This window comes from Rhinatrema bivittatum, chromosome 2 (assembly GCF_901001135.1).
Source record: "Rhinatrema bivittatum chromosome 2, aRhiBiv1.1, whole genome shotgun sequence".
Classification (NCBI taxonomy): domain Eukaryota; kingdom Metazoa; phylum Chordata; class Amphibia; order Gymnophiona; family Rhinatrematidae; genus Rhinatrema; species Rhinatrema bivittatum.
In genome coordinates, this window is record NC_042616.1 from 85561238 (window position 1) to 85574042 (window position 12805).

A 12805-nucleotide genomic window follows, 5' to 3' on the forward strand; every position below is an offset into this window, starting at 1 on the left:
TCATTAGCTTTCCATGGTGTGATTTCCATTGGTTTATGATCTCTCTGCATAGCTTTTACTTATCTTTCTGAATTAAGGTCTGCTGCACATAGTGAAATAAAGAAGCACTCAAAGTACACCTGCATATTACTGGTATAGCAGATGTAGGGCCTGATTTACTAAGGCTTTTATCCCATTTAGTGATGGGAAAAATGCTTAGTAAATCAGGCCCTTAGTATTATATAAGTTTGTTAAATTCATTGGTTACCACATACACCTCTGCTCCATGCACTTGCTATGTGCAACTAAAAAGTATTTTTCACTTTTTAGCGTACTCATTCCTTTCTGCGAGCAAAGCCTATATTCAATGCCTTTACAAATAGGCCTAATAACATATATTTATTTATTTATTTAGGATTTTTATATATCGACATTCTTACATTATATGTAAATCATACCGGTTTACATAGAACAAAACAAAACAGCTGGAGAATAATTCCATAGTCTGATACAGTGAACAATTACAAATTAAACTTGTTAACAAACTAAAAAAGGGTACTTAACTTGGAAGTGGTTTATATAACAGAAAATGTACAAAAAAGATATTAAATGAGGCACCAAGGGGAGCACAAAGGGAAAACCCCTTTGTCGCACCCCTTCGTCGCGCGGCGCCTGGTGGTGAGGCGCTTTTCAACCACCGACGAAGGTCTCCGTGACGTCGTGGGAGGGGGCGTGGTCTCTCTCTTTCGCGATGTCATCTCACCTCCCGATGTTCTAGTTTTCTCTCAGTTCTTTTTCTTTTTTTTTTTTAATTTTTGAAGATGGAGAATTAAAGTTACTGCAGGGGCCCTAGATGTAAATGGGCCTCCCCACTCGCCCACGCCCGGCGGCAAGGCGCCCCTCAACCGCCGAAGGTCTCCATGACGTCGTGGGAGGGGGCGTGGTCTCTCTCTCTCGCGATGTCATCTCACCTCCCGATGTTCTAGTTTTCTCTCAGTTCCTTTTTTTTTTTTTTTTAACTTTTGAAGATGGAGAATTATATATATATACATAAAAATGCAAATTCTCAAATACAACATTATAAAAATGTAAATACAAAATTAATTATAAAACCCTTCAACAATCTGACACTCTCCCCATTCTCAATAGTGAGCTGGAACAGTCTGCGTTACAATACTAAGGAAATAACATCTAGATTATACTCTTTCCCCAGACCTGCACATTTACAAAATAAACCTAAATAATCCTCATCCTAACCCCCTTTTAACTGATATCCCCTAACAATTACCAGCAGATCCCAAACACCTGATCTGCCAGTCACTCCCAAATGAGCTCCCCAGGGGGCAGTGTCCTTGGGTTCACCAGTTTGGGCTCAGGTAAGGCCAAATTTCTCAGAGGATTTGTCAAATTATGCACTTATGTCCTAACACTTGAAAATAAGCAGGAACTGGGGAACCGGTCTATTGTTCAAGCCTTCAACTCTGATATAATTTTGTGTGTGTGTGTGCAATTACAAAAAAAACACCACTTTGTGTCTACTTACTAAAATTCATAGCACCTTATGCAAAAAGCACTTCCCCCATTCTGTGCCCATGGTAAAACAAAAATTCTTTATTGAACATGATCTATAATGTGGTTTATATGAGTGTTATTTTCAAAAGCACTTATGTGCATAGTGGTTCTTTGAAAAAATGTGCAGAAAGTATGCATGGAATATGATTTTGTGTGTACTTATATGTGCATACTAAATAAGCGTTCCAGGGGCAAAGTTGGGGCACAATTGGGATTGATGTGCATAATTTAGAGTTTCACAAGTATGCACTTAAATATATGTGCGGTAAGTTAAACCTAGTCCTGAGCAGGTGTAACTTTCACGCTTTCTTATGTCCCCACACGCACCCAGCCCAACCTGCAAATTTTCAGGCTAAAGTCTGTGGTAACTTTTTATACATAGATTGTACTCCTACATGGGCTATTTAAAATTACTTTATCTATATATATAGTCTACATTGAGATATTTATAAAGGTCACTTTGATAATTTGCATTGTTATAAATGTATCTTATGAAGCCTGTTGCCTCACGTATTGGGTGCAGACTTTGCCTGCATTAAGGCATGAGAAAACTGAAATGACATTATATTACATTAGAAACATGTTTTGATGTATTTCTTTTACTCTGGGCACAGAATGGGAAAAAGTTATTTTTGAATAAGATCCTATGAGTTTTTACATCATATTCTACCATGTTTTCTGTAAAATTTTATCAGTAAGTTTCAACAATTAGGCAGAAATTCAGATATTATAAAAGATGATATTTTTCTATCTGTTATTTCATTAGATTGATTCTCCCGAACCTCTATGAAGTCTGGTAGAATTGTAGTCGCAATATTTCTCATGACACTTAATTGTAGGGGAGATTTTTGTAGTTATTAAAGCGCATTTTATTGTCTACAGTAGATGCATCAATCAGACAAACTTATACTTAAAGAAAAAAAGCCAACCGGATAATAGTTGAGTTTCTTGGCTTTGGAATGAAGTAGGAATATACTAACGGAACACTCCAGTTATAAAGTTTAGCAACATCGTAATCATATATTAATCCCTGCTTCCTCTGTTACCTAGAAATGGATCCCAACATATAAATGCCATCTAGCTGGCAGAGAACAGGAAAGCATTAGTGTGCTTCCTGTCAACTTGGAACTACAAAAGTAGAGAGGAATGGCATTCTTGTGTGTTATAAAGAATGCCAGCGGAAGTTCCCGAAGGAGTGAACGGGCCTGGGGATGCAGGCTTTACAGACTGAACTCCCAAATGAGGGTATTTTTAGAAACTTTGCATAGCAGACACATGCCTGCAGTACAGCTATTGGCAAGTGAAATTCATCTGTTCCCTCGGGAGCAAAATAGGAAGAGCTGATGCATTTGTTGAACTGCCAAAGTGTTTATCGCACCTCTTATGGCAATGAGTAGGAGCACGAGGTCTGTTGGCTGAGGTGTTAGGCCTGAGAAGAGAGGGCATTTTTGTGTGTGATTGACCCCTGTGGAGAAGGATGCGTCTTTGCAGACCTGTTTCTTGAGAAAATGCGCAGGAGGTGGAGGGAAATTATAAGTGACTGTCATGATAGGGTGAAGTTGTACAATATATAATCATGTTGTGCCAGAATATTAATATTTTTGCCGAAGGGGGGGAATAACTATTTGATGCCTCTCTGAATTAAATTTTTCATTCATCTACTTAACTTTCAGGCATGTGAGGTATTTTGTTCAGAGGAATAGGACTAAAATGGCAAACGTCTTAGGATATTCTGTCAGCATTTACAGTACTTTTCAATAGTTTGAATCCCGTATCATAAAACATTTTTAAGGTGAAGATCTTTTAAAGCAATTTTGTATTCATGACCTGGAATTATCTCCATTGTCTGTAATGATCAATCTTGCTTGCTTTGAATATTCTATGACATATTTTGTGGACATTGTAAGAGGAATTACAACATATTTGACTTGACTTATTTAAATGCAGGAAAACCCATTCCGTATTCTGATTTGTGTGAATATTTCCATAAGACCTCCAGCAGAATCGAAGGGCCAGATTTATGAATCAGGTTAAGCCCCACAGCATTCTCTCTGCATCAATTAGTGACAGCAGTTTTTTTCACAAGTTTTCTATACTGTAGGTGAAACTGGTGCTATTTCAAAACTGCGCCTGAAAATGGCATGAAGCAATTTCAAAGGGTTTTTATGTTCACTACTTCCAGTGCATAGTTATGAAAATTGAATGTGTTTTGCACAAAATTTAAATCTGGTGCGGGTGCAGATTTCATTGGGTAAGTGCTTGCAATTTTGCATGGATTTTTTGTTTGTAAATCATTATTTGTCTGCTCCTTAAAACTAGTCCTAAATGTGAGATATTGGGGGAAAGGGGAGCCAATTTTAATAAAAATGTTACTATTTTGTACTTCAGTAATGTAGAGAAACTCTCTGAGACAACTAACCCAGTGACTAAGTAAGTAAAAAAAAAAAAATCTTAGCCATCAACAAGATTGTTCATATGACTACTCATCTCACTTTGCAGTGTACATGAGGAGTCACTCTCTCTCTTTGGTTTGCACAATAACTCCGATGAGAGACTTGGCCTGTGCAATCCATTGTTAGCTTTTTTTGAAGGAGAAAGATAGTCGAAAAGGGATGTTCTGCTGTAATATCCCAGACATTTTAATCTAGCTGATTGAAAAATATCATGCAAATCACAAAAGTTCCATAAATCTGCTGCTATAGCTGCGATATATTAGCGATATAAACATTCACTGGTTGATTGTAAAAACCTTACACGTGCCAAAAACGAGAGATTCACACATGATTCGGACCTTTGTGCGCCGTGTGGATTTTAAAAGGCCCTTGGCCACGCGTGTATCTTCCATTATGTGCACAAAAATATTAATACCCAGTATCATAACTATCAACTGTTTATTTAGCCTACATTAGGCACCGTATCTTTTACTTATGTTATTAACCCCATATATACCAATCCAAGTTATATCGACCTGTTCATTGTAAGACATTTACCTGTCAATGTTATTGTTTAGAATGTAAACCGAATTGATCAGTAATTCTGTTATTGGAAAGTCGGAATATAAAAATGCTAAATAAATAAATAAATAAAAATAATTTTGACAAATGGGGCAGGGCGTAGGCGTACACTGGGAGAGGAATGGATAGGACATGGGGGGGGGGGGGCTGGGTCTGTAGCATCGATCCAGTGAGTAAGTAGTTACGCTCACAAGCGTGCACCATGTCCCTTCCACGTAACTTCACTTCTGCTATGGATGGCGTGTAAATCTTGTAACAAAAAATAAAGGGGCGGATTTTAAAAGCCCTGCGGGCCGGCGTGCCTAAAACCCTGGGACGCGCGTAAGTCCCGGGGCTTTCGAAAAGGGGCGGGAGGGGGCGTGTCTGGGGGCGTTCCCGAAATGAAATGGCATTTTGGGGGCGTGCCGGGGCGCGGCGCTGGCCCGGGGGCATGGTCGAGGCCTCCGGACCAGCCCCCGGGACCGGAACCTGAGCGGGGCTGCCGGCCGGCACGCGCAAAGGTAGGGGGGGGTTTAGATAGGGCCGGGGGGGTGGGTTAGGTAGGGGAAGGGAGGGGGAAGGTGGGGGGAGGGCGAAGGAAAGTTCCCTCCAAGGCCGCTCCGAAATCGGAGCGGCCTCGGAGGGAACAAGCAGCGCCACTGGGTTCGGCGCTTGCAGGTTGCACAAATGTGCACCCCCTTGCGTGCGCCGACCCCGGATTTTATAAGATTTATTTATTTATTTAGCGTTTTTCTATACCGGCATTCATGATTAGAAACCACATCATGCCGGTTTACATAAAACAAGGGGTGAGAACAAGAAACGAAAAACAAGTGCAAGGAGAACAAAAGTTACATTACAACAGGGTCTTAAAACTGGGAAGAGAAATTAGAATAAGAGAGCCGAACGGTAGGGATTAAAATATTTACATTATTTACATTATGATATGAAATCTATTGTATAGTTTGCTATATACGCCGGCTACGCGCGTATCTTATAAAATCCAGCGTACTTTTGTTTGCGCCTGGTGCGCGAACAAAAGTACGCGATCGCGTATTTTTTAAAGATCTACCCCAATATGCTAGTTAGAGGGGTTTTAAGGATCGGGGTAATAGGGTAAAATGGGGAAGCAAGTTAGCTAGGTGGATTAGGAAGTCCTCTCCTTTACTGGGGCAAACTGGGAGCGAACAGGAAAAAATGGCTATTGAGTCAGTGAACATAGCTATTAAAATTCCCCCCACTTATACATGTGAGGTGGCATTTGTGCACGTCAATATAAAATTGTGCTTACAGTTACGCACGTATAGCCAATTTTATTTAAATCGCTGCGTCCATGTACACAAGCCGGCAAATGCGTGCCCCCATTTGGGACTTAAAATTTACCTGTCAGGTAGCATTTTAACTTCACTAAGTTATCTTACCTGGGCTTTTGTTTTTCATCATCCTTTTCTTGTTTATAAAATGAATATTTTAACAGAAGCAACAAGAGTATAGCAGCATAGTAGTAAATGCAGTCTCGACTTGGATGTTGACATCCTTGTGTAAGTATAAGCTTCTAGTGGCAACAGCATCCTGCTCTGAGAGCAGTTCTCTGAGAATATCTGGAAAGGAAGCAGTTTTGACTTTCACTCTATTTTCACACTTTTAAGCTCCTATCAAAACTAACTATTTTGTTTCTTTGAGCTCCAATATATAATCATCTTTCTGTTCCAAATAAATTCCTCAGTTATTGAAAGAATATGGTTGTGAATTAGATTTTTTTTAAAACATTTTTGCTTTAGAATATGGTGTGGTATTCGCATTATGCCACACTGGCAGCATCAATGGAAAGCAAAATGCTGATGTCTAACCTAGCAAATATCTCTGGTTTGCTGGCAGTCATTTTTCTGCTTCCAAATTGCAACTAAGGGTCTGATCAGTAAGGCCTTTTTTTCCCATTCTGTGTCCGTGGACCAAAAACTTTTGTGAATCAGGTTCTTATTTAACTGCAGGGAGTGTAAAAGTGCATGTCAGTTTTCTGATCTGCAGGGAAGAGTTAGAGGTCTGTCATTTTGTGTAAGGTCATAGAGACAGGAATGATGACGGGGTTGTTCGTAAGTCTATAATTACTTCAAACAAATAAAGGTCAGGGTATGTGAATGTGCTTGCTACAAAGGTGACCTTGTGGTGCCAGAAATAACAGAGAATTATGCTTGAATAGTGGACAAAAAAAAAAAGAATAGATTTATTTTGTCATTTATATAGCGCTGTTCACTAGGTATGTGCAGACCCAAAATTTTCAGTTCAATTAATTTTTTTGTTTCGGGGTTCTGTTTTTATTTGGTTCGTTTAATGGGGGGGGGGGGGGTTCTGTTCTGTTTATTTGGCGGGAAAAAATCCATAAACAAGGGGAAAAAACCAAAACAAAAAAAATACATTTTTTACATTTATTTAAAATGAATTCACATCCATACCGTTCACCAGGATTCTTTTTCACGGGGTACATACAGGTGCAACAAGCTCCTGCTCCAAAAATCTTACAACTTAAAAGGGATCCTGAAGCAATAGGAGATAGTGACTTTCCCAAAATAATCTAGAAAATAAGTAGAAGCAGTGTTAAATTGATGTGGGCATTTCTGGTCATCAAGGGTCCGGTTTAAGACTAGGCTTTTATGAATATGCATGAAACATATTTATTTTCATAAAGTTGAGATAGCATGCGTGCAAATCTGTCTCATGTGTATTCATTATGGATTTCCTGAAAGTCTGACTGGTTCTTGGCCTTCATGGACAGGAATTGCCTATTCCTGACTTAAACCCTGGCCTTTTTCCAATCCATTGCTCTGACCACTCCCTAGGCAAACCGGCACTCTGGGTCAAGACTGAAATTAGCTCCCCCACTTGGCATCAGCTTTGGAACAGCATGCTTTCATTTGGCAGTAGCTCTGGCACAGTTTATCATCTTTCCTCTCCACCCACATGCTTCCCTCCCCTTCTTTCCAACGCCAGTATCCCCCACCCGCTGCTCTCTTTCCCTCTCCCACAGTGCCCAGCATCCCACTGTCTTTCTCCTAACATACTCTTCTCTCTCCCTTTTCCTGTCCAAGAACATCCCCCCTCTTTCTCTTCCCTACAGGCTGATCTTTCACCTACCACCACAGACAGTAGAGTCCTTCCTCCTGCAGATTCCTTCCTGACTCTCCTGCTTACAGACATCATATGGAGAGGTATGGGAGGGAGGGGGCAGTGACATAGTGCCCTGTGCAGCTGCACAGATTGCATACTCCGAACGCCAGCCCTTCCACTCCCTCTCCTTTTGGGCCACCTACTCTGTACTCTCTCTAACACAAGTATGCATTTTCTATTTTTTACCTTCAAGGCAGGCCTTATGAGGTTGCAGGACCAAGCAAGTCTGTTGGCACTCAGGCTTCATGTTGGTAGTGGTGGTAATAGTGAGGGGAGTAAAAGGACGCTGGCAGCAGATTGTGACCTGCTACACGGAGGAAGCTGCAGCATATGTGTTTCTATGTACTCTGCTTGTACCTTCTGTGCATGCATGCAGACCTAGAGCTGGTGATAAAGCGGACTCCAAGTCTTTTAGATAGATAAATAGATACTAGCCCTACTTGGATTCCTGGAGCATAAGGCCAGTGGGGGTCACCCTGTTTGCCTCCATTTAAGAACACCTCTTCTGAACTTTTCGCATATGTCTGCTTACTTGCCAACAATTTTTCTGCAAATATTGTACCTTAACTCCCTGACATGTTAGCACCCAATGGCATCCAGGATCAGAAAGAATGACAGTAATGTTTGGTATTTTTGGCATTTTATTAGGTGTATGTCAGCTTTCTTTTTCAAAAGGCCAACGGGGAAAACTTCAACTGCCGTATTATAGTAGCATCTATTAAATGTAAGATTCACAGATAGTTAAAAATAAGTTAATATGCGCGGCCCGTGGTATCTTTACTCTGCCATTTAAATAGTGTACATTTTTTATATATGGAGCCACATACTCATTTTACAATACTCTCATCAAACCTATATACTGGGATAGTTTTATATAGTGAGCACGACACCCCATAGCATAAATGACAGTATATAATTGTCTGTAAATAAATAGATAGATGTATTTATTTCCAGTAAAATACATGGTCTAGATGGAGAAGCCATTGCTGACCTACATCGAATCCAGGTTCAGATCAGTAAGTGCGGATGCAGGGTTGGCTAGTTCCTACCATATAATAAATAGAGGAAGGTTCTAGAAATGGGAGATTCATGGCTTTGGGGAAGAGGTTAGCGGATATATTGATTGGTAAGGCATTCTATCCCCTAATGAGTGGGTCATTGCAGGAGGTTATAAAAGGGTGACTTAACAAGTACCTGGGGGGAGTTGTGGTGACATCTTTCAGGGAGTAGTAAGAGGCAGCCAGGAGGAGAAAGGGTGGTTTATCCTTTCTTTTTCATTCAAAGATTGAAGTAGATTCAGGAAGGAATTCAGCTGTATCCAAAACATCTTGTCCTAAGGTTGAAGAGAGAGAGCTAGCACTTTTTAATTTGGGAGATGAAAAATTTATTTTTCCGAGGATTCTAGAGGAGAAGACCCTCTAAGTCTTGCTCCAGTACTCGAGTGGTTTGAGAAGATTATATTGTGTTCTTTTTGGACTATACATCTGCCCAAATTGTTTTTTCAGACTGTATGTATTGTATTTTTCTGCAATAAATTTTATTTTTGTTTCGGAACACAACACTTGGTGTGAGGACTGGTCTTGTTCATAAGGGAATGAGTGTTAGACCTTACAGATTAGCCTTTCCCCCATAAGCAGAATCACTGATCCCAGAAACTACATCGAGTTATATAGTGCTCAGCAGTGTGTGAAGTGTAGCCCCCTTTAAAAGGGGAGTTGCACAGCTTTACCTGGATAACCATGGTCTGCCTTAACCTGGTCCCAAACTGTCACATTGAAAATAAGTACAACTCTTCAAATATTTGACTCTAAACAAGGCCAAAAAGATGAAAACCTAGCCAATATTAATATTCAGGTTGTTGTGAATGACTCAGATTTAACGAACCTGCTTTGTTTCATCCCTCCTGCACCCTGCACCCTGACGGTGATTATCTGACCCTCCCCTAGGTTTGCAGGAGTTTGGATTTAATCCAGATTTGTTCACTCATCCCTGCTTTATGGATGAAAGAAATATCTCTTTCTGTGATGAAGTTAAATCTTAATTATATTCAAATCTTTTTGTTATTTTTAAAGAGATATTCTTCCAGCTGATGGTGTTCCAACGTAAAGAAACAGTAATTAAAGTTGAACTTTTGCACAAAAATGACGTAACATAATCAAATATAACAGTGTACAGAATAATAACTAGCCGTATCCCAAACCACCCCCACAAATCAAGCACAAAATTAGGAAATATATATCATGCAAATCAAAAAGAGAAAAATGAATGATGTATTTCTGCTGCAGCATGAAAAAAGGAGTAAGAGCATAATTATAATCTAGAATGATCATATTCCGCAGAGAGGGCTGGTAACTTTGATTCCGACATGCACACATGTACGCACATATGCCGGATTGTGCCAAAGGGTATGTGGCCATTTTACAACATATGCACGTATATGTGTGAATAGTATAAACTAGGCATGGACGCCCGCATGTGTGTGCATATGCCGCCTCTATCATGTAAGTGGGCGAATTTTATAAGGGACGCACGCCAATGCCATTACTAGTCTTCCTAGGTCGCCCAGTTAAAGGATAGGATTTCCAAATCCCCCTAGGCTATAAGCTTCCCTTCCCCCTGCTAGCTCCACCCCTTAAAGCCTTGCTGGCTAACTCACATTTTTTTTAATTTTATTTCTTACATGCTGGCATAGCAGTAGTAAAGTTATGGGGCGGGGGACCCTGGTGCGCGCTTTTGCACGTAAATACTTACGTGCATATTTCATGTTGAAGCCCCAGAACACCCATGTCCTGCCGTTGCCCTGCCCAGACCACGCCTATACCCCACTCCTTTTTGGGCTTTCTCACTTGTGTGCGTACTGGGAGTTACGTGCTTACACAGGTGGCTTTTAAAATCTGCTTGGCGTGTGCTGAACAGACATACTTGCATATCCCCCGGATTTGGCATGCGCCAGGCTGTTAAAATTCACCTATAAAGACTTCCCTACATTAACAAATCTAAATAAGACAAAATAGACAATGGCTAGCCTTCTCTGAGGGGGTAAGCAAATAGGGGTTCCAGGTTAGATAGCAGCTTTCCTAGCTTACATTATCTTTATTATGCGTCAAATGGTAAAACTGACTTTTCCACAATGTTAGTTCCGGTAGGGTCTTTTCTAGCCAATTAAGTAGGAAGTGTTTATTTCTTGTACCATGAATACGCTGAATAAAATCTGTTAAATTTCTTCTATAAAATTGGTCCTTGCTTCTGGTGTGAAGGTGGAGGCTCATATATTTGTTCGGTTTATTTCAGTCCCAGCAGCTGGTAGGGGAGACATTTGCTGAACTTTTGATTTCTTTTGTGCTTCTGTTGTGCAGAAGACAGATGACGGTAGCCTCTCGGAAGGTAGCACAGTGGACTTGAGGAAGTCTGGGGAGCTGATAGACAAGATGTCCGAGCAGCTTGAAGAATCAACAGAACCTGAAGAATGTTTCACGGAAGGTAAGAGCGCATTTCCTCACCATGCCGTGATTATGGAGTGCGAGAAACAGTCCAAAGGCCCCCTGTTCTCCCTATCGAACATGTCTCCACATTAACACGGAGGCACTCTGGCTACTTGCATTTGTCTTTTCACGGGTACACTTCAGTTTGCAGATAACGCTGGAAACACATACGCCATAGGCATCAGTGACTTGTTAACATTTGCTTTTGAATTTCAAATGCTTGATAAGCCCAGGAGCACTCTTCAGCCCACTGCAGCTTTTAGCTCGATAAGCTCCTCTCCTGCCACCTCCCGTGCTGTGCTGCTTATTGACATTAAGCTTGGACCAGTGGAACTCTCTGCCTCTCAAGTGTTATGTAAACTCCAAAATAACACCAAAATAAACCTGGCAATTGCTGCCAGCTTCTGGACAGCAGCCAGTTATTGGAAAACAGCGAACTTGTGTTATCTGAAGGAGCTGTCACCCTCCCTTCCATTTCATTTCCATGAATTTGCATCTATCCTTTTCAGTACTTATTCTTTATGAGAAGGGGCACATGTCAACCCTATGCTAGTCTGTTTTGGCTATTTTAACTTAAGGACTGGGGAGAGGAGACCTCAAGATGGTTTCATAGTATCTAAAATACAATTTCCCAGTTCCTGGATCATAATATGGACATCCAGGACCTCACTCACTCATCTCCTGACCTCCCATCCATTCCAAACAAAACATAAGACAAGATATTTGGGTAAATCAAGGCCGCAGCTTTAATCAATGACCCGAGCCCCCCTATTATACAACATGAACATATTTGACAATATACTCGGATTTCAGCCTTTCCACACCCCCCAACCTATCCGCCTCTTTCCGGCAGGATAGCCATTACCAGCCACTCGGCTCGCTGTTTTCCAGGCCCTACACATCAGGCTCCGACTTCCGTTGCCACTCTGCACGAAGCCAGCCTGTGCGGACCCCCCACAGCATCCTGCAGGGAGTCTGGCCAAGCGGCCCCCGCCTCTCACCAGCAAGGGGCCACTCCCTGACAACAGCCCAGTTGTCACCCCTCATTAGTATATCTGAAATCCGCACTGACATAACCATAACTATAACACATATGGCTCGGGCCAAGCGCCACAAACCCCTCCTCGTGCTGCGACAAATTCCCATCAATTCAATATCCCAACATTAAACACATAAGGGCGGGTGGGAGGGTAGCAGCTGCCGCGCAAAACTTGTCTCGCCGCCGCGCGATCCCCGAACTGGCCTCCTTCCCGCGCTGCCCTCGCTATAATATAAAATTTGAAAATGCCCTTGCCCAATCACCGCTGCCCTATTCACTACCCCCCCCTTTCCCCACGGATTTCCCACCAATCCCTGACCGCCACGATCCCCTCCTAGATCACTCCATCTTCTCTTCCCCCCCCCCCCCCTCCTCTTCTCGCTCCCCCTCCCCCTAGCTAAACCTAACGTCGTGAGTGTGCCTGGGCCCACATTAATTAACCTCATGGACACAAGGTCCACTCGGTTTCCATAATATGGACATCCAGGACCTCACTCACTCATCTCCTGACCTCCCATCCATTCCAAACAAAACATAAGACAAGATATTTGGGTAAATCAAGGCCGCAGCTTTAA

General features: G+C 41.6%; 1 protein-coding gene across 13 annotated transcripts in view; it reads left to right on the forward strand.

Annotated features, from left to right (window-relative positions):
* Positions 1 to 12805, forward strand: part of LOC115084076 (sodium channel protein type 5 subunit alpha-like) — a 1049386-nt gene that overhangs the window by 656888 nt on the left and 379693 nt on the right. For all 13 annotated transcript variants that reach the window (XM_029588401.1, XM_029588411.1, XM_029588408.1 and 10 more), the window contains exon 18: positions 11066 to 11189. In XM_029588401.1, the coding sequence (XP_029444261.1) occupies positions 11066 to 11189 (124 nt within the window). The remainder of the gene's footprint in view (positions 1 to 11065; positions 11190 to 12805) is intronic.